Below are 26,244 nucleotides of genomic sequence, written 5' to 3'. Positions count from 1 at the left end.
CATAGATGTATATCATTGTTGGTACCTTCGCTTCTCTGTACAAATATGGTGACATAACGGTTTCACTGAAGAAGCTGAACGTAAGCCGGGCACTTGCTTTCACCTATTAATAAGCACATCCGCTACATCGTGAACAACTCAACAGCGGCTGAGCATTTGCGCTAAGGATAAAAATATCTATCGTTAGACGAACAGAAGAAGACCTGCTGCTTTCTTTATAAAAGAACTGAGGAGCCAATGACATTACCGATCAAAATCTATTAATTTTATTAGCCTGAGAGAGTATCTGACTTCTCTGACATTGTAGCATGTGCCTAACGATTCCGTGCATAATATGTTACGTGGTAACGCGACCAATATGAAATTTTCCCGCCAACGATCGCATCGAAACAGAACGATTGTTAGCAATGCATATTTGAACGGCATTGATTAGTTTCCTGCAACTGCATGCTTATTCGAACAGAGTTGTACAAGTACTTAAAGTAACCCGAAAAATTCATACACTCTCTCTCCCTCTTTATATATATATAGTGGGACAAACGTTGGCATTGCGTTGCTCGTCGTAACGAGCAAGCGTTTATCTGCTACCCCCGGTAGCAGATAAAAACTAGTTCTTTCTACAATAAAACTACAGGTTCGTCGTGGCGAACAGCAACACATCATTTTCAGAATTCAGAACAAGTTCAACTGTTATCCAGCTCCTACGCGCTGAACAAGCCCCAACCAGGATTAACTACTTAAGTCGCCCCAAGTCGACAGTGTACTCGACATCGCCAGCTCAGCTTAACGGAGTATCTTTGATGGCGCGAACTTCAAAAATTATTCATTGCCGTGTAAAAGTACATTTTTAAGGACAATTCTGTTTTGATGACGAGAGATGTGAGTGAGCTTACGATGTCATCAATTGTTGACGAAAATGGGTACTCGTCATATATCGTAAGACATAAACAGATGGTCTCTGAAGATAATAAAACCAGGAAATATAACTGCTATTTATTCCAAGAATGAATTACAAGGTTGTTTTCGATTTTTCTCTACAGATAATTTTTTATATAGAGACGCAAGAATAAATCGCAGAAATACTCATGGCTTGCTCACTATCTAAAGGATGTCTGTATTGTGGACAGGTGCAAATCTCCGGCCAAAATTTATGTTCTGAATCTAGTGTCTATCAAAAGACACACCATTGTCTTTCAGGAAGGCAAACGTATCAGCAAAAAAAATGTGCGCACGTTTCACTAAGTCTCATACAGTCGAGGATAATTAGAGTGTCTAAGGAAGTCCAATACATTTTCATATAAGCCAATTAGCAAATGACTAGCTGCTTTCTGACTGCTACGAGTATGTTCTGAAATGGTCACCAAACAGATAGCCAGATTTCAACCCATTATATCACTCTGTATGGGGCGTTATAGGGTGACGGTCTAAAACGTCTCGACATGACAATGTTGATTCGTTGCCTTATCCTATTCAATCAAAAGGGAACATTTAAAAAGAGTCTTCTGGAATCCGAATTGAAGGTGGAGGATGGTTATATTGAACAAACGTGATCGTCAGAAATGGTACCCTTAGAACATGTAAAAAAACTATTAAAAACATTTACAACATTGGTGTCCTACACCCACATATATATCCAGAAGCTATAATCTTGCAAAAATCTCTGCTTCTTGTACTTGTTAATTGCAATCAACCCATAATAATGTATAAGTATATCGAATACAACAAGGTTATGCTTCGCTTTTTGTTATATCAGTGTGTAGACAATCCAATATAATTAACATGCGGTGAGCAGTTCGATCAGAGGATTAGCCAGTTTTTTTTTCTCTATCCGACATAGGGTTGTGGTTTGTTTCAATAGCAAAGTTGCTTTTGTCGTAGAAATGCGAAAGTTTTCTTATATTATAGCGAGACATTGTATGCTGGACACTCAAATATGTACCTTATATCAACATAGAAGGTCATAATGTATTTTGTTTTAGTGGCAGTCACTTCCAGGAGGTGGATAGAGAACAGATTACGAGAATGTGTCAGCCTAAAAGTTTGGAAAGGTTGAATGGTTCTGTAAGAAGTGTTTTCGGTAAAAATTCAACCTGGGGGTGTTACTTTTACTTTTGGCTCAATGCGTCAATCTAATCGTCTTTAGAGCAGTATTTTTTTTTTGAAAATTACTAGTTATGTCCCAGAGCGGAAATATTTATATGATGCTTTAAACGATTGATGTTTAAAGCTTCTTTTAGATATTATTTGCTACTGCGAACAACATGTTGATTATTTTCCACTGGGTCTGGAGAAACCGGAGTAGATAATTAGGGAAAGTTCTGTCATATTTTTCGACAGAATCTTGTAAAGCGATGGCCTCAAGTCACATGGCAACAGCTTAAGGCTATCTTACCTTTTGGTAATACAAGGTTACCTGTTTCAGAAGCCGTAGTTAAGTTCTGGCTATTAACTACAAGTTCTCTCCAAGGTGTTTCGGGTCGTGAGCCTTGTAAACAGTAAGGCGTTATCTTATTGACATCTAGCCAAGGTCGGCCCATAGCATAAAACAAAATTGTTAGCTTTACAACCCCGAAAGTTATTATATATTGTAATACAAAATGTCTAAGTAACTTTTTTAACCAAAAAAGTATGTGTGTGTATGTAAGTAAGTGTGTCGAAAAAAGGTCAGTTACTTTGGCGGCCTACAATAGTTCCAATATGGTAAAGCGAATGCTGTTAAAGGCATGTATTTTATCCAAGGGCCAATAGATCATCTGGCATTATTACAGTTCCAGTATGAGTCTGGGTTTGATGTTCTAGATTTCGGCGTCCGCCTTCATCAAGCCCACAATGCGGATTTGTGTTATTACCGGTGATTTGAACTAGGACAAGCTTCGCTATCAAAGCTCGGGCTTAGCTAATATATAACGGCTCTCTTAGGTCGCAATGCGTAATCGACTTCTTTCTTTTAAAAAGAAAGGGCCTAAGAATTCAGATGGTGTGGTATAGAGGAGGGTGGACCTGTATATGCCAACTTAGCTTCACGGTATTGTTCAAACAAATCGACTGTTGGAGAGAAAAAATTATACCAGTAGAGTTACCACAGACGCTTCTGTTACGTGGCCTGAAGAGGCTCACTGCAATCGGCTTATTTAAAAAAATATCCATTGAGGACACCTTTTTCATTTTCAGATAGCCCAACGAGATGGATTTATATAGGTTATACGTAGAGCTATATGTGCTAATAGTGATTTCGTACGAAGAAGCCGGCCATTCTGCAAAACTAAAGGGAGAATCCTTTTCTCCTGGGAAAGGTCTGTGCTTATGGCTATAAACGACATGAGTACGCGTGGTCCTGGTCTTGTATCTCTACAGTGAGTGGTGGCTTGTGATCGCCATTATCCACTCTGTTGTCTGTATGTAGATGGAACTATTTTGTTCCAACGATACGTTACATAAATAAAGTCGACAAAATTTATTTCAGAAGTATCTACATATGACAACAACGACATGTCATATGATATTAGCCTCTCAATTTATTTAAATTTCTCTGTGAATCTGGCATATACGACATCCTATACGCCTATGCGCTCAAACGCAGTGGTCCGCCTCATCCTGGCACTCAAAACCCTCTGGCCATCATGTAATAAAACTTACTGTAATGACTTTTATAAAGCGTAGCTTGCCTTCAGTTTGTGCTCTAACATCCAGCTGTGAAGGGAACGAAACTTTGCTAAAAGAGTTAGGTACGTCCCTTTCGTATAGTCGTTCAAAGATTGTTTGATTAGGATCGAAAGTCAACGTTCTTCCTACAACCTTGTATGTACATCTATACATGACAGAGGAACGGTTTGATAAAATACGTATCCCGTACTTATTATTATAGGACATAGATTTTTGAAAACTGTTGACATTTGCGAGAAGCAGTGGACAAGAATTTCCGTTTTTTCCTGTAGTCAAAAAAAGTAATTTGGAACTGAATTGTTTTTTCTTTTTATTTGTCTTTGAATCAACGTGTGTACAGATTTTAGATCGGTTTACAAAGTTAGTAAGCTCATTTCGAACTATGAACTATATGGTGTTTCTAGACGTACGTAAAAACGGTACATACATTCTCACAGATTGTTACTGTCCTTGGAGCCACTTAACCGATTAACCGGTTAGAAATGGCACAGCTCATTACGGTACATAATAGCCCGTGCTGCCTGCGCTGGCTGTCGTAGTAATGAAGGTATTTATATTTAGAAATCTAGTAACGCTCGAAGGCATGCAGAACAAACGGAAACTGTATCGTTTATTGAAGCCAGCTTTTAGCTCAAGCCATTTGAAATCTACAGAAACTTTTCTTCATGGTTCGTAAATTGTTAATAATAGACATCTACGAAGTGATTATTCCTTGCTTTCAGTTTATCACGCAAACAGTGAAGCTTACGAAAACCACGTGTGAGGACATGTGAACTCAGGACTCAATGATTTTCATTTGTAACTGTGACTGTTTTCAAGTTTCCATGCTGCAACATGCAGAATTCGATGTAGAAGGCCGTTAATGGCTGACTAAAATGTTCGTGCTTGATAGCGCATCTTCCAATACACATGTTGTTGACGAACATTTTGTTGCTGTTCATCACATACATATGCCCGTCCTTCCTCCGTTCAGTGAGAAAGGCCGATTATTGAACTGAGACAATAAAAAGAACTGCTGAACTTGAGACAGGATTTTGCCCATAACTACCGCTTGATTTGTTTATGAAGTTTTCTGCTGACAGCCGTCTCGCGGCAAGCCTATGGTGATCGTTATAGAAAGCCTGAACGGACGACATACGTAACAATGCATTGTATCATACGAAGCGCAGTGAGGCAGTGAAGCAAAATACTTAGCTCCGTGCCTAGGCCATGCAGTAGAACGTCATTTTGACGTTTTTTGAACGTATTTGTTATTTTTTATACTGAAATGCACCTTGGGCCTATCAATGTGCGTGTGTGTGCGTGCGTGCGTGCGTGCGTGGGGGCTGCATCTGCATTCGTGACATTAGTGCGATGATGAAGTTCTTTTGCTATTTCATTGCATTGCAGAAGTCTCTTTTTTCGATTGTCGTGCTACAGTCACAGCGAGTGAGGTGTCTGTCGCGTGTCAGCCCTGGAAGAAGCATAGACCTAACGCCACCTAGAATTTCCAGCGACCACATCTCTGATTGAGGGAGCATAATCGGATGATACTGATCGTTACCCACAGACGGAAACTTAGATTACGGGCGGTGTCGTTTGACAAAAATAGAATCATCCGCCTAACGGAGCGTTTGTGAGTGTTGACTGCCACGCCGGATACCCTGGAGCGATATTTATCATACTGATTGGTTCTTTTTTCTTCGGGTAATTAATGCTCAGCTGGCAATCCCAATCTATTGGCGTTGGGGTTGACGAGCCATAATCACATACAAACGTCTGACCGCTTCTGAATTTCTATTGCGAACGGCATTTTTGTAGCACTCGGAAACTAATACGATAACATGTGAGCCTTCATTCGTAGCTATGAGCTCGTCTGAGCGTATGAGCGTCTGAGTAGCTGGCAGGACTCAGCTGATATCGGTATGGCTTTCAGCCTGCCACTTGTCTGTCAAAAGCATTTTTGCTTAATGTACATAAAGCTTTATTTCGAATGCTTTCGATACAATAATTTAGCGTTTAACCATATCAAGAGTTCTTGTCTTTTTCATGAACAGTTTAGTCTTTGTTGTTCGTTTTAGCACTAAGCGGACATGGCATTTTATAATGCCAAAGTAATCCGTTTACCGTTTCAAAATTAGCGCCTTCAGCCGAATATACGGCCGATTCAGCTGATTATTGACGCCACTATTTGTCAAGTATAAAATTTTCATTGACCATCATTTTGTTCGAGTGAGAATTTTCAACTTCGGCCTAGTTGACGTATAAGAAAATAGGACACTTCAGTAAGCTCGTCTTGTACGCATTATATATTTTATTCGAGAACGTTTCAACAAAGCCGCAGCTGCCAACGTACGTCATTGTTGGCTACGAATACCTAACATCGCTATAAAAATATGATGCCTACACTGTCAACGACCGAGCTTCGTCCGATTACACGACCTTGCCTAAAGGTAAATGTCGTGCGTCGTCCTGCGGGTATGGAGGATGTGGTGTTTATGCGCTACCCGTCTCTCCCGGGAGATCGATGCAGGGGATCGTGGAGAAGGTGTTACCTGAACTGCGGTCCTAATAATAATCTACGAGACAATGGGGGAACTTGTTAAAAAAGACGTATTAACCTACCATAAGATCAACAGTTGGTAATTTGATCTATGGAATACATAGTCAGAAAGACCAGCTACTCAGTCGAGATCAGCCGGATATAACTGGTTCGACATTCATCCTGTGGAACAAGATGTATATAATATATATAGTTTCTCATCTCATTTGTGTAGTATTTTCGCGTATACTTTGAGTTGTCGAGCTGGATGGGTTTACAGTCAGGTGATATGGGTCAGTTTTGATGCCGTTTAAAGGCAAAGGTCTGGCAGTTCGCAGATGCGCTAAAAGCGTTGGAGTGCCTTTATTTGGACTTTAGATAAAGAGCCTCGAAAATGGGTAAAATTTCTGCCAAAATTTGCTATACTACAGATTTATTAGGGCAAAGTACCGCCTAGACTCGTAAATAAGTTATGCTATTTATGGTCTGAATGCGTTGTCGCAAAGAACGGTCCACAGACGGTTCTGTCGCTCTTGTTCTGTAAAGTGTTGATGAAGTACGATAGAAAAAAGTTGATGGAATTGTTGCGAAGGTCAAACAAGACTGACACACGAGTAGCACGATATCGCCAAGGGGCTGAACAGTCACCACCAAACAAATGTACCACTGAATCAATGTTAACCGTTCTATATGCGGATGTTGTCTGTATGCGTAATGAGCATAATGTGCCTGTACGATCTTATAACCCATTTCTTTCTGGCTTTTCGACTAAACATTTGCTCTAATTCAATTAGAGTCCAATTTTTGAAGTCTGATATTTCTCGCTGTTGTTGTTGTTGATTGTTCGTTATCATTAGAGTGAGAACGGTCTGATGTTCAATGGAATGAACTTTCTCTTTCTGACTGCACGAGAAATGCACGACGCACGTTTTTGTTGATACGGTACTAACTGTGCGTATCCGGAAGAGTAATAACCATTAATAAGGATAAGGAAGCTAATCTTCTTTACGACTTAGCCTAGCAACGAGTAAGAATCCAAATAGTTATTTTCTGATTCACCTCAGATTACTTTGGGCGTACCTCTGGGCTACACATGGGCCGCAGTAGCAATTTGATAGATTCACAATAGAAATTTAAATAAACTACGTATCCTCGTTAGACACATGTCGTCCCATAAGGTGTCTCTCTAATATCTCTTTTTTTAACCATAATTTTGCAGAACATTAAACGCTAAGACATGGATGGCTCGTAAGACCATAACTGATACGAAAGACTGAGTGACCTCGCCTCGATATAGTAGTATGTTACAGCCGTTTTGCCGCTCGCATTGGCCTGCAGCCAACAAGAATTCCGCAGAAAGAGGGTTCCGGAAAACGGTACTTGGCCGGCTCTTTTTAAAGTTGTCAGGTACAAAATGGAGATGCACCAACTCGGCGGAGCTAGAAATTGGATATGAGCCAAGTAGGATCTTCTCCCTTTCTCTCTCTCTCTCTCTCTCTCTCTCTCTCTCTATATATATATATATATATATATATATATATATATCTTTACCACCTACGTAGTTTTTAGATGACAGCAAACATAAGGTGTGAAAAAGGCAGGTGGCAGTAATCTATTAGTCAAATACGTCTTGTAAGTTGAACATATTTAGGTAGAGGCGTTCTTCTTCAGAGTATTATGTGTAAATCGGTTGATTAGTCCTGACTATCATTTATATAGGCAACACAGCTCACGCGTAAATCATTTCAATTTTGAAGATTAGCCCAAACGCGTCGTTTTGTATACGCACTATCGGTTTAATGGTAGAAGCGTGATGGGCCTGGTGCGGCAAGATCCGCAAATCGTCGAGAAAAATGTCCCATTTAAATTTGGACTTTGGCAAATTGTTTGTTGTAGCAAGCCACTATTGATGGTGTCGAAGAAAAGCTTTCTCTCTCACACAAAATGACCAACTCGTCACGGCGAAAAACAACGCATTGTTTTCGGAATTTGAACGAAGCTCATCCGTTCCGGGATCGCTAACTTCTTTCTTTTTCTTTTTTAAAAATCGACGATTTACATTATGCTCCGTTTTCCAGAAATCTTTTCTCGGAAAATCCAAAAAAGACTTCTAGGATTCAAACCAGAAGAACTTCAATGCAATTTTTTTCCATATAACGTATTCGATCGGCACTTTAATGAGGTTACGTTTATCAATATAGCCCAACGCACGGTTACTGTGGAAAAGCTACCTTTGGACTATAGAAGAACCATGTTGAAAATTCGTCGTAAGAAGCTTTGACACTGAATTAAAGATGTAATCGCGGTAAATAACAGCTAGAATAAATAGACGTGATCTTCTGGAATAATACTTTTAGCGTGTGCAAAATATTTAGCCGAATTATATTTTTTTCCCTTAGATACAGCCGTAGAAACCGCTCATAAGGAAAAATTCGAATTATGTGCCCCCCTGTATGTCGTCTGCCTTTTTTGTTACATTTCAATTAGCTGACGTGTAAGGACTCTTGGAGTGGCGACAGCCGGTTGGTCAACAACAAAACGTTGAGACAAGATAGGTGTGGCCTTTGGCAACAGTGGGCGTAGGAGGCAAACAGTGAAGACAAGACTAAGAGGCGCCATCCCTATTGCAGCTAATCGTCTTCGATGTCGATTTGGAAAATTTAAAGGCGAAACAAGTAGTCCCGAATAGAAAAATTAGTCAATTTCTATCGGCGATGCCTTTGATAACCACCCTCAGCGATTTGGCCGCGTTCACGTAGCAAGCCTGTTATTCTGGTAGCAGTTCAGGCACTTTATTTGTGCTGTGGAAGGCCTAACGGTGGACGGCATGTGTAGAGGAGAAACCGAGCCTGTTTGGTCTCGGTCCGATTCATGGACTTACGTCACAGTATTTAATAGTTACTTTGAATATACTGGAGAACATATATAACTGTACGCCTCACTAGAGGATGCTGGCTAATGGTTAGTGGTTATCCAGTGAAACCACAATGTTTGTAGTTTTGTCGACATCGATTAATTGTCAGAGTGATTCCGGTTAGTTAATATCTAGCTGTTGTTATGTGATCTTATGGATTGAAGCGGGGCAATGCTAATGAATCTGCTATTGCTGGTAGTGGTGGTTTTCTTCTTGTCTGACAATGGCGCTTCGATTTACGTTCTGAAACCCATATATATGCGCATGGATAATATGGGTAAAAGCTACATTTCGGCACGATTTTTTTTACCGATAAAAAGCTAACCAAATGTTTATATGAAGAGTCCATGTAAGCTAAATAAAAGCTCAATGCACGTCTTCTAAGTTGATTTTCTTTTTGCATGAATCAGGCAAAGACCTGAATATGGTAGCTGTTTCGCGAGTGCGACTTTCGAACTACACAGACATTTACCTATGAAATAGTTATTGGTACCAGTCATTTCGCTAAGCTGAATCGAAATATAACTTATTTTGCCTTATGTAAACCTCAGTTTCCATATCCGAAATACGGTTTGAAAAAGCATAAACTTAAAATGGTGCTCTATGCAATGGGAATCTTTCTTGACGCCAGCCGACAGATCATAACGAGCTAAGCAAAACTGCAATTCATATTGGTCAACATAAAATTTTCAGTGAAAATGAAGGAAACTACATCAGTTGTACGAATTTACCTCTGCTTGGACTGGATTTTAGAGTGATCTTCTAAAAAATTGTTGAAGTAATTAATTGTTTTCATATACTTAGAGAAAGATGCTAAATTATTCCATCATTAGGAAAAAAAAAATCTTCACGTTTTAATGGTGTCTTAGGAACAGTGTTAGTATATCAATTAAAAACTATCAAGTCACGATCAACTGTTTATTTTTATTTAGTGTACACATGTACAGCTATTTATTCTGTTATATTATGCATTATTATGTTAATTCTTCGTGGTGTCCAGAAGTAAAGCACATACATGAAAAAAATATAAATAGATACATTCGTTTAGTCGGATATATAACTGCTTATTATAAAATAGGAAATCTCAAAGCATGCTCAGTCTGATGACTTTCCTCATTAGATACTGTATGTATAATTATTTACTATATAAAGGAACAAGATTAATAAAACAGATGAAAAAAATTATTTAGAACTTGGTAACGTTCTTGGTAACAAGCACGCCGATCCTGTCAACTGCAGCGCCTGAAGATCGGCCGATAGCTGATTCTGTTCACGTACGTTTCGATAACAAAGTTAATCCAAGGCCTCGACAGGCGGCGATCAGCCAGTACTGGAGAAGTTGCGCACATTTCTATAATGTGCTTACATTATGGAAGTGTACCGAGGGCGAATACATCACGAGGGGAAAAATCTAAAGTTTGCCGGACCCTCAGGAGAGGCCAACTCTTGCAAACGTATACCCTTTATTAAGCAACTTAGCTGTTACAAAGTAAATATTTGCTTGATCCCTGCCTAGTGCGTGCATGTTAGTTATGGGAAATATTATTAGTAGATATCGTACAAATGCCTTAAAATAGGTTTCTCCACCACACTCTCCTTCAACATTATGATGCCATGTGATGACGATAGATGCACTCTTTGTAGATGTCGACCTCACCATCAGATCACCTCAGATCCCCATGTGAAACTAGCTGCTAGTGATAAAAGGATTGTCACGACATGAGGATTTTTAGAGGCAAGTCGAATGTCAATAAAGTGCCAATTTATTCAGTATGTTCAATGTTCATTACACTATAGGTTTATCTGTAATTTTTACAGGTCATCCGCTCGCGACAACCATGAATGAGACGATAACCATCCTCTCGGAAGCTCTCAGCACAATGATGAGCCCGCTAAGCCCCCTGGGCGGTGGAATAGGGGCGGCCGTGGCTGGAAACGAAACAGGAAAGGTTGTACCCGTGCCATCATCACGTGCGTGTGGCGCCTGGAATACAGGCCAACATAATTTATTCCAAACCGCTGAAGTTGCCCTAATCCTCGGCAGTTTGGTACCACATCGGTCTGTTAACCTTAATTATTGTCATGATTATTATTGGTGATGAACCGTCGATTTCACACACACAATAACTGTTGTCTATAGTATTCGACATCATTCTAAGGTAGATAAACACAATCAAATTGCCAGCACAAATGCCAACATTGTGTGTATCTTGTTTCTCTGCTTTTTATAACGGGATCAATGATATGGCAGATTCCAAATGAGCACTTTGGGCGCTCGTGGCCTTTTCACAGTTGCCTTTCTACTTTTGACCGGTTGGGGAACGTTTGTCGTCTGTGCCTGGGACATTACACTTTGGAGCCTGATACACCTGTTTATTAATGGTGTATATTTTTCATTTCTACTTTGGAAGGTAAGTCGTGCCGTCAAAATTCTATCCGTAGTTGTGCCTTTTTACAGCACTATGTAGGTACTGCATTCACACATAGAATAAACAATGGTTGAATTTGATTGCTTTTCCTGCTCTGGTAATATATTTTGATGAAAGCGTGATTACTCATAAAAGTGCCTTAGTGAAACTCGAACTTTGCAAACAAAGTTCAAGCATATCTTTGCGTGTAAACGTATTGAATAATCATTTATCTGCCGTCGTTTCGTTCGTTCCAGAATATTCCACCTCCCGTCGACGGCGATCTCCGACCACTTTATGAAAAATCATTTCAGCCACTACTCGTGGAGCGAAGACTTTTTAATAAGTTGATCAAACATGCAGTTAAGCTTAAACTTGAAAATGGCAAACGATACTCTGTAGAAGGTAACTCGTACCCTGTAAGAAGAACATTACCATCAAAGACAGAACGATTTACCTGAAGGAAAATTTTAAAGAAAAGTTTGTTTTCAAATGTAGCCTCTAAAATGTTCAGATCCGTAGCTTATTTTCTTTACGAAGTTTTTTCGACATTACATTTGACGTCATTCAGCGCATTTAGGCGCAAACGGTCGATAATAGAACTCCACACGGATCTTTATTAATGTTCTCTCGTTGAACACACAAAAAGATTTATGAGCCTCATCCATTGAGTTTCTAAAATAGCCCAAAAACTACTAGCCATAACGCGCTTCGAGACTAACATGGCTAATATGATTAGAGCATTTCTAATTGCGAACTTTATTATATAATGACTGTGATCAGGGATTACGATGGCGGATGAGAGAGTATCAATACTCATCTCAGGACGACTTCAGGTTACGTGCGAAGGTGTCCTTCTACATTACATTCAACCATGCGAATTTGTTGATTCACCAGAGTTTGAATCCTGTCCTTCGGGTACGTTACCTAAAACAAATCACTAATAAATTTACCGGGTGGCAGACTTGATTATGCAGTCTTTTTCGCCAGCTATTTCGTTCCAAATAAGTTTGCTTCATTTCTTAACATTACAACGTCCGCTAACTTCTTAAGTTAAGCTGGCTTATTCACGATTCATTAGGACGATTCACGACGAAATATTCTTAAGAGAAAATACCTTAAGACTACTACTGCTGCACTCAGCGTTTCGTCTTACTATATTTTACAATGAAAACCCATTTATTCTTCGTTGGGTTTGATGTTTTCAGGAAGTGAAAAAACGAGTCAGGTGACGATAACAGCAGTGGAGTCTAGTGTTTATCTTTGCTGGACCAGAGAAGCTTTTGCGAACGCTCTCCGCCAAAATGAGTTTTTAGATAACGTTGTCTTCAACCTTATCGGAAAGGATATAGCGCAGAAATTGTATTCCCTCAACGAATTCCATAGGTAGGGTCACCGCTTCACAGGCGCCCTCTCTGTACTAACTACAAAGGCTACGCCTCTTTTAGATGGAAATGATCTATCGCTTGCAACTACACGTTAAGTAATTTTTATTGCTATTATTAACATATACAACTACTTCCGTAATTCAAATCGATTGGCCACTAAGCTACTTGTAGAAATAGCCTTTGTCGAAACAGCGTTTCCGTAGATGGTCAAGGTATGATCGCATATGCTATATGTATTCCTCCAAACCGGTAGGTGTAGCAAATACACGCGCATCATATGTTATGCCTTCACCAAATTTCTGTTCAGAGGACGGGGATTGTAAGGTATGGTGACGATACTTGTTTGACGTATGGCAATGCACAGCGGTCAGCAGACCATCAGATGTATACAAATGTGATTACCGGAATAAGTGTTTTTATACGTTCAGGCGGGTTTGATAAATTGTGTATGCTTTAAGCTGGGTTTCAGCTAGAACATACACGAATATTCGAAAAGCATCGTCTATAGGTTGGTATTCGCTTTTGACTATACTTGTTGTTTCCGACATGTTGAATCGGCGTTTACCGCTGCATACGCCCCGGGGCTTTCTGACCCTATATAAAATCATTACAATTTTCGAAAATGCTACCGCGGAAATCGTCCACTGTCTGCATCGAGGGCCTCGCTGATGCCCGATAAGCATAACGGTAGCAGTCAAAAGCCGTTGTTTCAGCCAGTGCATTAACAGGTGCCGAACCCTCATCGACAGGCCACCCATACGTCCTTTCCTGAATCCTAGGCCATTAATAGAGGAGGCCGAATTACTACCTATTAATGGAAATTATTTTGCTGTTTCAATTCAATTCGTGATATGCAGACTTGGTGGAAGCGGGATGTTGGTCCTTCGCAAGGAGCAGGCTGATTGGTGGCGCTCACCTATTCCGCGGTCAGTTTCCGTAGACGCTGTAAACACCGAAGCCAGAGGTCGAGTTCGATCGCTATGCTGGGCCAAAGACATTACTCAAGATAATAATTCATCGCCCAATCAGGCAATGTCTGATTCGTACGGTACGTACAGTATAATTAGTCAGGCGGCAAAACAGAGCAGTATCTAGATTGTTCAGAGGTCTAAGGTGGTCAACAAACAAACAGCTAGCCCTTATTCTCCGCGTAGACGCTGTTTCATCTACACAGAAACGCAACATGTCGACAGTGTTTGATGTCTCATAGCAGTGCAATGTACACAATTCTGTTACGCTTTTATGTTGAGCTTTTTATGAGTAAGCTATTTCTAATAGCTGCAGAATTGGAATAGTTCAACTATATTCGATAGCATAAATAGGTACAACTTGAAAGTATAGCTCGTTACGTTATATTTAAGTTAGCTACTAACTTAAGCCGTGTAGATAGTTGTTATGCGAGCTGTGCTCTATTGGCAACTATACTTGTGATGAACTTTAACGATAGCTATGCTTTGTCTGTTTGAACTTACTACTTTTATAGTCTAACAACAATAACTTGACGTCTAACTACAATAGGGGCGTCCATATTTAGCGTAACCATTTCCATTTTGTTTACTGACTTTGCTTTTTTTGTAAAACGTTATGTGCACATTCTTCACCCATATGCTTGCAGTAGCGAATTTCTGCCAAATCAATATTTTTGTACATGTTGGTTCAGTAGACATTTCAATTCGACCGAAGCGTGTGTCTGTTTGCTGAAGTATACATAGTCACTTATTTGAGAATTGTCGTCTAAGCTATAAGATTGCATTGAGCTGCGTCTTCAGCGACAACAGGTCTTATATGCTTTATATTTATGTATCTAAGTATTGATGCTTAAGTTCAAACAAATCAACCCTCAAAACTTTTCCATTTTCATAATCGTCTTGTTTTTTGCCCCTATGTCATAGCTACTTATAATGAGCAAACTAAAAAACTTCAAGCAGACGACTGCTCCATTTTAAGCTGGTATTTTGTATCTATACCCAACAGCACATCGTACCGATTCTGTAAACCGTTTAAAAAAAATGTTATTCCGTAATTCTCTACTTTACCAACCATCTAGACGCTCTACGATCCGATCGGTTCTTTCTTGCTGCACAAATTTTCAACCTGTGGATCGTCGAAAGTTATTTGTTCATTTCAAACATGGCGCTTCTGATCGGTCTTGATCATCCAACTAACCTTGAGTCGTTAGAATTTTTGCATACTGAAACCTTCGAAGTCATGCACTATCTTCCATGGAAATGGAAGTGCATGCTTTCGCCACTCGTCTAGCTTTATCACTCAACCGTTTATCCTTCATCGAATCTGTCTGCTAGGTTCGTTCAACTGCAGAGACTCCTACCACTGCGTTTACGACATTTTTATTGTTCGTAGCTTAAGTTCGCTCAGTTGTGTTCAAGTGTATTAGTTTCATTTGCGTGCCAGGATCTTTTCATTATGATTTAAAATCTAGTTGAATATATCGAGGAAACCATCGGAAAGAACTATGACACTAGAGTAATCAACGATAGGTGCGGGATCGATTTCTTTCACAATTCCACTTCGTCTTAAATGTTAGTAGTTGGACCCTAACGGGAATTCGAGTATTTTTTACATTAGTCATACCTTTCGACATTCTTGATTTACTACTGATCGTGCTAACGTATATACGTTACGGCTTCTGTAGACCAACGGATGAGTACTTGAGACAATGATAAACGAACCCTGTAGAGTAGTTACTATGTGTGGTCAGTGTCAAAGAGGTCGGTCCTAGCTAGCATTGGCCTTAGTCTCACTGTTCATTGCCAGCAGCAGCAAATACTGCGCGCCTCTAACGGTGCGTGGGTGCTTTACTGCCTCTTTCTTTTCTCTATTGCTGCCATCGTCGTCGCTGTTCCTACTGTTACTGCTTCTTGGCTCTCCTCGTGCTTCTTGCTACCGCGTGCGTGCGTGCGTGCGTACGCGCGCGCGCGCGCGCGTGCCGCTAACACGTTCGTTGCTCTTCTACACAACTACGGCTCTGCTCGTCTCTCCACGGCCTCTGACTTCGCCCTGGCCGGTGTACATCAAACAACTCGATCATTTTCACGCGGTGGTACCATCATTTCTGGTGCTATCCGGTGACGTCGGAGTGATTCCGTTGAACCCGACGTGGCGGTACTCCCTTCGTTGTACGATCGGCCCGTTATTGTGTGATCTCGGATCCCTGTCACCTATCACATGGCGCTATTGGGACGAGCCTATATGGTCACTTGCTAATGTTGTTCAATGATACTAATGTTATCTTTTTCGTATGCTTTATGTTATAACACGCGAGTATTATATGGGTTTTGGCTGTCACCATTTTGAGCGATGACTTCCTGTTTTCCCTCAATGGCGTATATTGTTGATTCCTATACTGAATGCTCATTTATTCATTCACTTATTGATGACGCTTGTCAATGTTACCACAATTTCCCATAGGGCGAAAAGTGTCGCCCCCGCTAAAACGTGCCCCAGCTGGAGGTACGTCACGTGGCCGACGCGGTCGCCGGATGTCACTAGCTGCCGGGCTAGCGAAATTGACGCTTTCACCTAAAGCTTCCTTAGTAAAGTTCAACGGGCTGCGTGCTGTTACAAAACTGCTGTCTCCTAATGCAGGGCGTAGAGATTCTGTCCGAGGGCATTCTGTACTAGAAACCCGCCTGTAGAGCTTACTGATACCGCACTAGATACTGTTCATGAATGGCTCTGCTTGTGTCATAATATACGCGCGTCTGTGTTCTGCTGGAGTAGGATTTGGGTCTATACTTCGAATTAAGCCCGAGCACACGTAGAAAATCAAACGAATGTGATTTTTAGGTAATATGGTAACAATAACAAAAAGCATACAGAAATTAACTGATACCAAAGTGGAAAAAACGTTTTAGTTATGATTGATCAATAGAAGACAAGGCGAAGTTATGAACCAATGAATGCTAATATATAGATATTCACACCATGCTTGCTCGGTCACTTGTTCTTCGAGGAATCACTTCATTTATTCGGTGTTATTATATAGTATCGCTATGGAATCATTTGCTTAAACAATCGGATAGTTTGGGTAAATTCTAACAGATTTCCAACGTTATTACGCTAATTTGCATTTGCCGCGAGGCGAGGCCACATGAAAAATACGTTTGCGTTCCGTATTCCAAAGTGCAGCATGACAAGCAAGGAAGATCAGCCTGGACTATAAGCCTATATATCAACGCCCCTAGTAGAGGGGAGGGGACAGCGTCGGGCAAAGCAGTCTGAAAAAGACGCAACCATTTTTCAGCATCGATTGTATTTAGTATCGTCGTTTTGCAGCCATGTTTTGTTCTATTTGCAATTTTACTTGGCCAGAACCTTGGACTGCAATGATTTTACATGAATTTGCTACATATCAAATACTAGATCAGTTAAAAAGTGTGATTTTGTAAATTTCCCATGTTCCACTTTATGGATATGTAAAAAAAAAAAAGAAAAAAAAAAAAGAAATTGCAAAGCTGTATTTTGAACGCAAGTGGTGCTACGGATCTGGCGGGTTAATTACGTCGTCATGCAGTAGCGTGGCAATGATTTAGAGATGATTACATATAGACCATAATAAACAGAAAAAAAACGTAGGCCTTTCACTAACCCATGGAAGCTCACACCCAAAAACTCTACGACTTTTTTTGCAAACTCTGACCTGGTCGTAATAATGGTTGCTTCCGTCAAAATTGAAAGGACTATACATTTTCATATTCGGCTGAGGACATATGTATGTTCCTGAAGTAGAAATGCCCGAAGAAACAATAGTTATTAATTGTATCCACTGTCCGAGTTAAATTTATGTGCTTACTCACAGGCGATTGGGTAGAGAGGAACGAAGTGTCTCGCTTTAACCAATATCGATTCGTGAAACGGTGAAATCACTTATGCTAACCTTCCATATTGTCTTCATGTTGGATCCGCTAAACAAACAATTGTTAACATATACGTAAGATACGTACTGCTTAGACGATGATCACGTTATTTTTCTCAATGGAAAGCTGCGCCAGTGTGGGACATCTAACAATATAAAACATCCGAGTTAACGATACTTAACCGTCGTGTCTGTAGCCCAAACGAGAAGGTTCCAGGACACAATTCTTCCCCAGCTGAAGCCGTTGCCTCGGCCTGTAGTAACGAACCCAGCAGCTCCACGAGGCCCGGCGGCGCCTTCCAGTGGACTGATCCGGCAGCCATCGACACGACCGGGTGGCAAAGAACGTGGAGAAGAAGTGGAAATGAAACGCGTCAACTTTGCCGATAAAGCTAATATCATCTCTAATAGGTGCTAAATTAGAGTTACGATGACCGAAGTATAGCAGGTCCGGTAGTAATCATTTCTACAAGCACCTCGTAATTTGCGGACTGACAACCGCAAATAGTAATTCCGCTCTTATAACTTTTTTTTCTAATATGCACCTCAACACTTCTTTCCATAAAGGAGTCGCTTATCTTATACACGGACCACAAACATAGAACCAGTTTGTCACAAAATAGGTACTCACTAGAAGAATATGTTTTTCAAGATTCCGTCTAGGAATCGCTCATGTATTTCGGCGTGATTGTTGGTGCGTTTATATATATATATATATATTACTGCTGCTTTTATATACACCAGGAGTAACAATAATTATAGCACGATGCTTGTATTTTAAGATGAAATCGAGTGACTGTAGGAGCAAACGTGTATGTGGATAGTCGTGTACGAGTAGAAGCTGGATTACGGGCCCAATAGTAATGTATATACCTTAGGTTGGTGATCGGGCGTACAAATTCTGTTCAACTTTACACATCGCCCTACATACCCAAAAAGCATATACTGTAATATTAAAGTATCTACTATTTTAGCCCGTCTCATTTGGTTCTCGCTACCGGTTGTGAGTCCTTCATCCAGCGGTCACTGTCTTTCGTCACACTGTGTTACTGTTGCAAGTTCCATTGACATTCTCAACGCCTACCTCTGATGTCGAGTTCAGTTTACGGAAAGATGCTACGGTTCCTGTCGGATTCATGTCGTTATTTAATACCGCGGCTATTTAATACTGCGGCACTTTGTCTTTATCTCGCGAATAGTTTCATATGAGCTGGGGAAAACCAATGGTTTAGCCTAAACTAAATGAATTGAAAGTGTAACCAATGATTTGGCGTAACCCTTGTGCTGCGGAGCGTGAATCGATCAACTTTCTAATCTGTTTTGAGCACTTCAGTGACGAGCGAGGACTCGCCACTTTATATGCTACTTCGCCTGAAGCGACAATGGGGTGCCAATGGAAATTGCCGGTTTGAGCATTGTACGACCTCCGTTTTTTGTATCGAAGTTTGGTTGGCGCTGACGCTTCATACGAAAATCGCTTTGGAGCACACCGCTTTAAAATCGTAGAAACCCTTCATCGATTTGTAATATATTAGGTTTCTTCGGCATGTTACTTCGGACCACAGAGATTAAATCCACATACACATAATCAGCATGTTCTGCTGTAACGAGGTTAGCAAAGGGACCTTGCCCTTCGTTGTATGTTTGCTAGAGACACTTTGAAACATCTCGTCAAACAACGCTCGTTTATTCTACACGACGCTCATGAGTATTTCTCTCCAGGAGTTAACGTCGGGCGACCTGAGTTCTTCCTCTGAAAACTGATGTGCGACATTGTCTCTAAATTCCCACCTATTGGTCTTTACCACCTTGTTGTATATACCTATGAGATGCCTATCAACTCTCCGCACTGCCCGGTCCTCAGGCTATTGTTCTTGCATTTTCTGATGTTCTATGCCCTCGATCCACTTTTTCGGTTCGTTGCCGTCGATCTGGAACCCCACACTCCGTTCGCCCCGAGTTAGACGTTTTCCACGAAACTGCGTACAATTTTATCGATGCTAAAACTGTGTCGATGGTAACTTCGATGTTATTCGGGAGAGACTGGTTTTGCCAAGCTCTGAGCTATACCATAAATGTTCAAAACCCTTTATTTTAGTATCAACTGTCCAAGTATCTATATTAGCCTACAGAGACCAGAGGTCGCTGCATCAAGTTCCGCCATGGAGGTTACATCGGCCCATTTAAAAAAAAAAAAAAAATATATATATATATATATATTATATAATACATACACACTTTCCTTGTGTGATGTCTATTTTTCTTTCAAATTGAAACAAGCGTCAAGGGAGGGAGGTGTACTAGCGGAACATACTAGCTTTGCATATATACAAACACAGATACAAAACAAATGTGTACGTTTTTCTTTTACACCCCTGTGTTTGTGTCAAGTGTTCCCGATTGTAGTACAGACGCCCCCTATTACTGTAATAACAGGATTTATACCTACCGCATGTGCACAGACACACACGCACACACGCTCAAAATGGTATTAATATAGCGTCCTCGAGAAGATATTGGCCGTTTTAGGCCAAAATTAAAGCAAATTTGGTCTTATATTTTGCTAAATATATGCTATTTTGGATGATAGTCTCTTACAATGTTTCTGGTAGCACAATAATCCCATCGCTATAGAATTTCCGCGGTTTCTAGTTGAAAAATAATTGTGTGTGACTTTTACATACTTCTATTGAATCTAAATTAACACCATTGGGATAGTTCTAAAGAAGCGACAGATGAATTAGAATTTTTTCATTTAGGTTCCCTCAATTTACTCCGGGTAAGAAAAAATGCATACAGTTTGGTATTGTCATGGTAAAAGACAACGGCTTTTCCGTTCAACAGTTCCGGTCGAGTATTTTCACTAGCTTCTTGTGGTCTTATTAATTATTCACGGTGACGATTGGAATCAATTGTCCTGCTAAGCGGCACTAACTCATAATGTATAGTGTCTTCCTACCGTCTCAAGACACGTAGCATTACCTATGTTCGCTGCCGTTTGGACCTTGTCACACTATTATCACAATTGACCTTAACTGGAGAACGTTGTGTTTCTATAGAATTTTAGAAATGCCCAAGTTCAATCTGTATGAATCTGCAAGCCGAAATTTCTAGCTTTAGATTTAGATTCTTTACTCAGGCTGCTTCGAATAGTTTAAACATCGTTGGTAATAGAGGTTTATTTATTTACCGATCTTATGCCTACCTCTTATGTCGGTCTTGTTCAACTTCAATCACTTGGCCACTATGAGGGGCATTTTTCACATTGAAACTTGCAAGGACGAGGCAACAAAACCATCTCTGAACCCCTTTCTGAGAACACATTTATAAACCTGGTAGAATTGCAAAATATAGCGAATTTTGCAGAAGCTTGACTCATATTCGAGGCGCTTTATTTCAAGTCTGAATGAAAAATTTTAGTATTTTTTCCGCCACCGAATCTCAGCTTCCGAATGGCATCAACGTCAAATTCACACGACCTATACTACTTCAGATACGTGATTTTGAATATATAGTTAAAAAAAGCGTTAGTACTTTTTCGACGGCTTTCGTTTGAAGACTATAAATATTTTTTGCGGTCTAGAAGCTGGAGGAAGACCGACCGCCGTCACCTCATAATGATAGCAAACGTATTATCAATGGGTGTCCAAAATTCATTAGGGTACGAGCGGTACCTATAGGCGATGAACGAAAGGGGCTGCTGTCACCTCATTACAGTGTGTACCTATGTATAACATAAATGCAGAATATCCATTTTGTTATGTTGGATGTCGATTATTTGTCAATAATTTTACACAGTAGTACCGATTTTTTCAGACGGGACCCATCACTTCTGAAATTTAGAAATATGGTATATGACATACTGATATGGCACTGTGCCATGGGGATGATTCCAAATTTCAAAAACGAATATGAACCTGTGACCGAGTCCTAGCCTTAAGGACACCATGCAAATGATGGAGCAGGTATAGGAAGATGTCGATAAAACAACGCTATTTCAATAGTATCTTATCTTCGTTGCTCGTATAAACTGCCTTAACGCCGAGTGTATATAGTTGTGATTAGGTTTATTGGACCTGTGGGTGTATGCATATGAATAGCATTCGCTACCCTATGTATATGGAAACCGAAGGGTCTTTATATAATAATGTGCGACTTATATGTCATATATCAGTGTTTATGTGACAATTAAGATCGAAGCAATCGTCGGAATGAAACTGGTGACTGCTTGTTTGTTTCTTTCTTCCTCTCATATGACTGCGATAAGATGGTTACTTGTCCCTTATGCCTCAGCTTTCGCTCTGAAAGAATGTTCTACCGAGCGTTTTAGATATTTATTGTTAACACTTAGTGTTAAAAACGTGAATAGTGAAAAGGTATCGAAAATATAAGGTAGAAGGCCACGAGATAAGGGGAGTCGATAGCTGATAACGCATCTGAGAGCTTGAAACTGTGACAATGTTTGGCACAGGTACGAATGGGATATTTCGGTTAATACAACTATACAGCGGCCTGGTGGTAGGCTCAGCTGCAGTCCTCAGACAAACACAGGGCCAGCTGAAAAGTGCGTTGAGCAAAACTTTAAATTTGACCCTGAATCAGCCGTTGTTTTATAATAAGGTTCTGTGGGACCGCTTCCCTAAGGCGTACGATACTCAAATTTCGTAAAAGCTTTGAAGGGTCGAATAACGAAGAGTCTGTTTTTTGCCAAATACATTCACCGAGATTCTATAGGACCAGCGTTGTGCTTAATTTATTCACCGGCCAGTTTTTTAAATAGGTATCCTCAAAAAAATACGTTTTTGGCTAAATCGGCACCATACGGGCGACAGAATATACAAGCAAATTTAACCTAACTGCTAGTGATATTATTTCGTCGGTAGGCCACTTGAGGCCTGGATAGGGCGAGCGTCTGTCGTTTTATACTTGTATTTGTTCCACTGCTGTGTGATCACGTAATTGGACTGCTAAATGTTATGACTTCACTGTGAGAGTTTACACGTTATACCATCTTTTCAAATATATTATAAGTCTGGCAAATATATTATAATATGGCCTCGTGTGCTTACGCGTTCGGCTTACAAAAGTGCTTTTTCTTGTGGGTTGTACATAGCATGCATGGAAACCAAAGCTGCTTATTTACCGTATAATTACATTTCTCACGTAGCTGATCCATGGCTATACAGATTTTCAATGTAGAAACGGAAAATTACGGATGTAGTCGGATGGTTATGTTAACCAATAAATACACTAGACTCTGTTTTTCATACGAACCGATCTGTCAAGGGTAAGTATCTGCTCTTTTATAAGACGGTAATGTAGGACGGAACGTCTTACACTCTGACCAGGATAAAGCAGATTAATCGAGTAGGCTCAACGACAGGCCCACCGATAAAAGGCACAGCGTATCAGTTGCCAGCGAACTGTCGAAAGCTAAGGTAGATATCCATATCTATAGACGAGTTTATACATATAGAAATTTTCAGTTTCATCTGTGACTAGTTAAGCTTTATACAGCAGTAGTAACAAGTACCCATATAAACGTACACCTGACCCTCGATAGCGTGACCATACAAACAAATAACATATAAGTAATAATACATTGATATAGTTGTTTACCTAATCATAATAGATCATTTCTACCAGCTATTTCATTTCTCATTAACATGAAAAGAAAGTTACATGATGATAAGGTCGCTTCATCACTTACGGCTTCTCGTAACGCTCTATAATTTCGTACCTATATAGGTTAGCCCAAGTGTTACGTTTTTGTTGCCGAACTTCATGACGGTGGAGGTGTTGGGCTTGTCTACTCAGCTGCAATTATGAAATAGCTTAGTATAGTATGGTGTGAGTACGCACTATTACTTTTATACCGATAATAATTCGTCAGTACGTCATATTGGATAAATTCATTTTCTAATAAGGAGCCATTTTTTTTTTCTTGTGACTAACATGTAAGGCTGGTTTAGCAAGCAGCCTTGTCCGTAGCTCAAGATAGCTACAATGCCTTGTGCAGGCTGCAAAATCCAGTCAACCCGTTAGATTAGTTCGTGTTAAAATTAGAGAAATTTAATTTTGGAGGATGTTTACAAGTGTCTAACTGGTTTTTTTAACTATAGATTCCATTTAGCAAGTACCAAGTGGCTTTTGTCGCTAGGCTTAGGGGCCTTAATTTGTTATTTATTGGGTCAAATTCGAACCATTATGAACTCTACTAGGCATAACGGACGAACGTGCATCTGTTTAAATCTGTTCGTTTAATTACACTACTTTGATGGCGTCCTCGATTTTTGATTACGGTTATATAGTCCATAATGTAAAGGCACTGCCAGTCCTGAAGCTTGTATTTGGACCTGTTATTCTCGCCTGTACGTCATCGCCTCAACAACGATCTAACTGACGCTGCTCTTTCTAACATCGGGGCCTTTCTTTTTAGAATTTTTCAATAACAAATAAAGGCTACCTTTTGCGATCTTGCAATCGTTGCTAGATAATGGCAGCCTTGAATTTTATCAGATATTACTATATCCACTTTATAGGTGAATGTCTATTGTCGCCAATTTTATACTAAGCAGGCACACAATTGACTATATCAAATAAACAATGTATTAACATTTAGATTACATTGTGAGCGTACGCTTATTTCGTTTCAAGTGTGACAAGTCCTGTCTCAAGGGTGTTCCTTAGTTTTCAGGCAGGCGATCCTGTGCCTTTTAATACATACATCATCGGCACTAAGTTATTTTCTAATGATCAAGCATTTTTAAATCGTTGTAAACGGAGCAACAGGTTTGTCCAGGACTGACTCTCTGTGCGCTGAACAACATGCGCATGGGGTACAAAAACTAGTTTGTATTAAGTTTCCGAAACGATACGCGTACGTTTTTCAAGTATTGTTTACTCATTAGGTTTGCACATCGAAAAGTCTAACTATGGATAGCTAGCACCGTATTGCTGCCATTTGGACTCGAACATATCCTCTCTTTATCTTAACAAACTGACAAATCGCTGAAAGACTTACGTGTTAGAATGTAGCTTTCAATATCGACACCAAGGACTATTATCACGGTACTATTCCTTTTCCTTCTTTGTCTTTACGGCTTCAAGTTGACAGATGTCATTAATGACAAGTATTAAGGCTAACAGGGCTCACTGAGGTAATCAGCTGTACGTGTAAGTACATCGTACATGCTCAGCCATGCTATGTGAACGTTTTAAACCAATTCGTTTTTCGGAGTAAGCTGCTTTACCGACTCACATCGTAATTAGTTTTTCGATTACTTTTCGAGCGTAACTGGAATTACTTCGAAGGCCGTAGTAGAAGATACCGCGATGCGTTATGGAACACAAATTGAGGATAGCGCGCAGTACGACTAGCTACGAACAGGAAGAGCACGGCAGCTGGATAAAGAAGGAGATACGTGTGTCGTAACAGCTGCCGATTTGCTGGTCAGCGACCCAAGAACACAGCATTATAAGAATAACGCATTCTTGCGTCCCATACAAAGCATGTTATTTCTTATGAGAAAGTCGCCATCAACTAGAAAGTACTGTCTCGCTCTTAAAAAGAAAACTCAACATGCCACGTATGTGTATATGTTTGCATCGCATGACTTCTTCTGTAACCGATATCGTAACATAACACAAGGGTTTTTTTCCAATATTATTCCATAGTTGTTGTGAATCTCAACTCCCAACAAAAACCGGATCAGTTAATTACAGGATTACACAGGATTAGTTAAATCCTTAGGATTAGTTAATTGTATCAATCATAGAAAATTCACAAAAATCGGAAGGTAGGTGCGTGGACCATTACGCCTATCGTTGACCTCTGTTACCTTCCGGTTACCATAGTTGTACGGCTTAACACAGCGAATAGGTATTTTGTTCAATGATTTTTACTGATCGAAGGTGACTGAGGTAGGACAATCTGCATCTGGCTGAGTTTAGGATTTTCGAATGATGGCCAATACAGTGAAGGAGCAACGACCCGCTAAGACCGTAGTTCTTACGCTTTATACCTCATTACAGATTGTGTTACTATTATGACGTACGAAACATATTTCAGATCCATTCACCTCTCTGTATTTCGAATTCGAATTGTGTGCAGACGCACTATATAATGCATCGTCCAAAAACACAAATCCAATCGTTTTCGCCTGATTACTTCACGAAAACAGTGTAGAACTTCAAGTGTTTCTTCCTAACAGTTTAGCCGAGTGGCAAGAACTCGAGGTAAGTTACATTCTTCAAATCGAAGCAGACGGTAAGCTAAAGCTTCATATTCAATCGAACTTTTTTCGGCCTTGGCTTATCAAGAAGTGCCTATCGAGTCAACTTTACCTTTGTTCCGATATCATACTCATACATCCATGTCTTATCAGCAGTTATGACGCATGCGAGCCGTTTTGAATCTTCGTTGATTTCACTAAGTAATTCATGAACCATGCTCAGTCGACACTTTAACAATT

General features: G+C 40.1%; 1 protein-coding gene and 1 long non-coding RNA gene across 4 annotated transcripts in view; one reads left to right on the top strand and one right to left on the bottom strand.

The window, feature by feature from the left end:
* Nucleotides 1–22,856, top strand: part of LOC111271790 (popeye domain-containing protein 1) — a 29,959-nt gene extending 7,103 nt beyond the window's left edge. The window contains exons 2-8 of one of the 3 annotated variants that reach the window (XM_086973047.1): nucleotides 10,917–11,157; nucleotides 11,350–11,509; nucleotides 11,764–11,911; nucleotides 12,290–12,424; nucleotides 12,715–12,892; nucleotides 13,752–13,942; nucleotides 16,324–16,842. In XM_086973047.1, coding sequence (XP_086829173.1) covers nucleotides 10,937–11,157; nucleotides 11,350–11,509; nucleotides 11,764–11,911; nucleotides 12,290–12,424; nucleotides 12,715–12,892; nucleotides 13,752–13,942; nucleotides 16,324–16,550 — 1,260 coding nt within the window. In that variant the 5' untranslated portion in view covers nucleotides 10,917–10,936 and the 3' untranslated portion in view covers nucleotides 16,551–16,842. Of the gene's footprint in view, nucleotides 1–10,020; nucleotides 11,158–11,349; nucleotides 11,510–11,763; nucleotides 11,912–12,289; nucleotides 12,425–12,714; nucleotides 12,893–13,751; nucleotides 13,943–16,323; nucleotides 16,843–17,967 lie in introns of those variants that run through there. The other 2 variants (XM_086973046.1, XM_086973045.1) reach the window with 2 other exon arrangements.
* Nucleotides 16,983–25,412, bottom strand: LOC147751940 (uncharacterized). Its single transcript, XR_015315466.1, has 3 exons — nucleotides 24,795–25,412; nucleotides 17,712–18,077; nucleotides 16,983–17,132 (listed from the first exon to the last, which is right to left on the bottom strand). It is a non-coding gene; the product is annotated as an uncharacterized LOC147751940 (long non-coding RNA).
* Nucleotides 25,413–26,244: the final 832 nt, after the last annotated feature.

Source organism: Varroa jacobsoni, unplaced genomic scaffold (genome assembly GCF_002532875.2).
Source record: "Varroa jacobsoni isolate VJ856 unplaced genomic scaffold, vjacob_1.0 contig01024, whole genome shotgun sequence".
NCBI classification, from domain to species: domain Eukaryota; kingdom Metazoa; phylum Arthropoda; class Arachnida; order Mesostigmata; family Varroidae; genus Varroa; species Varroa jacobsoni.
Note: the sequence above shows the minus strand (reverse complement) of the source record. Positions and strands in the feature narration are given on the sequence as shown.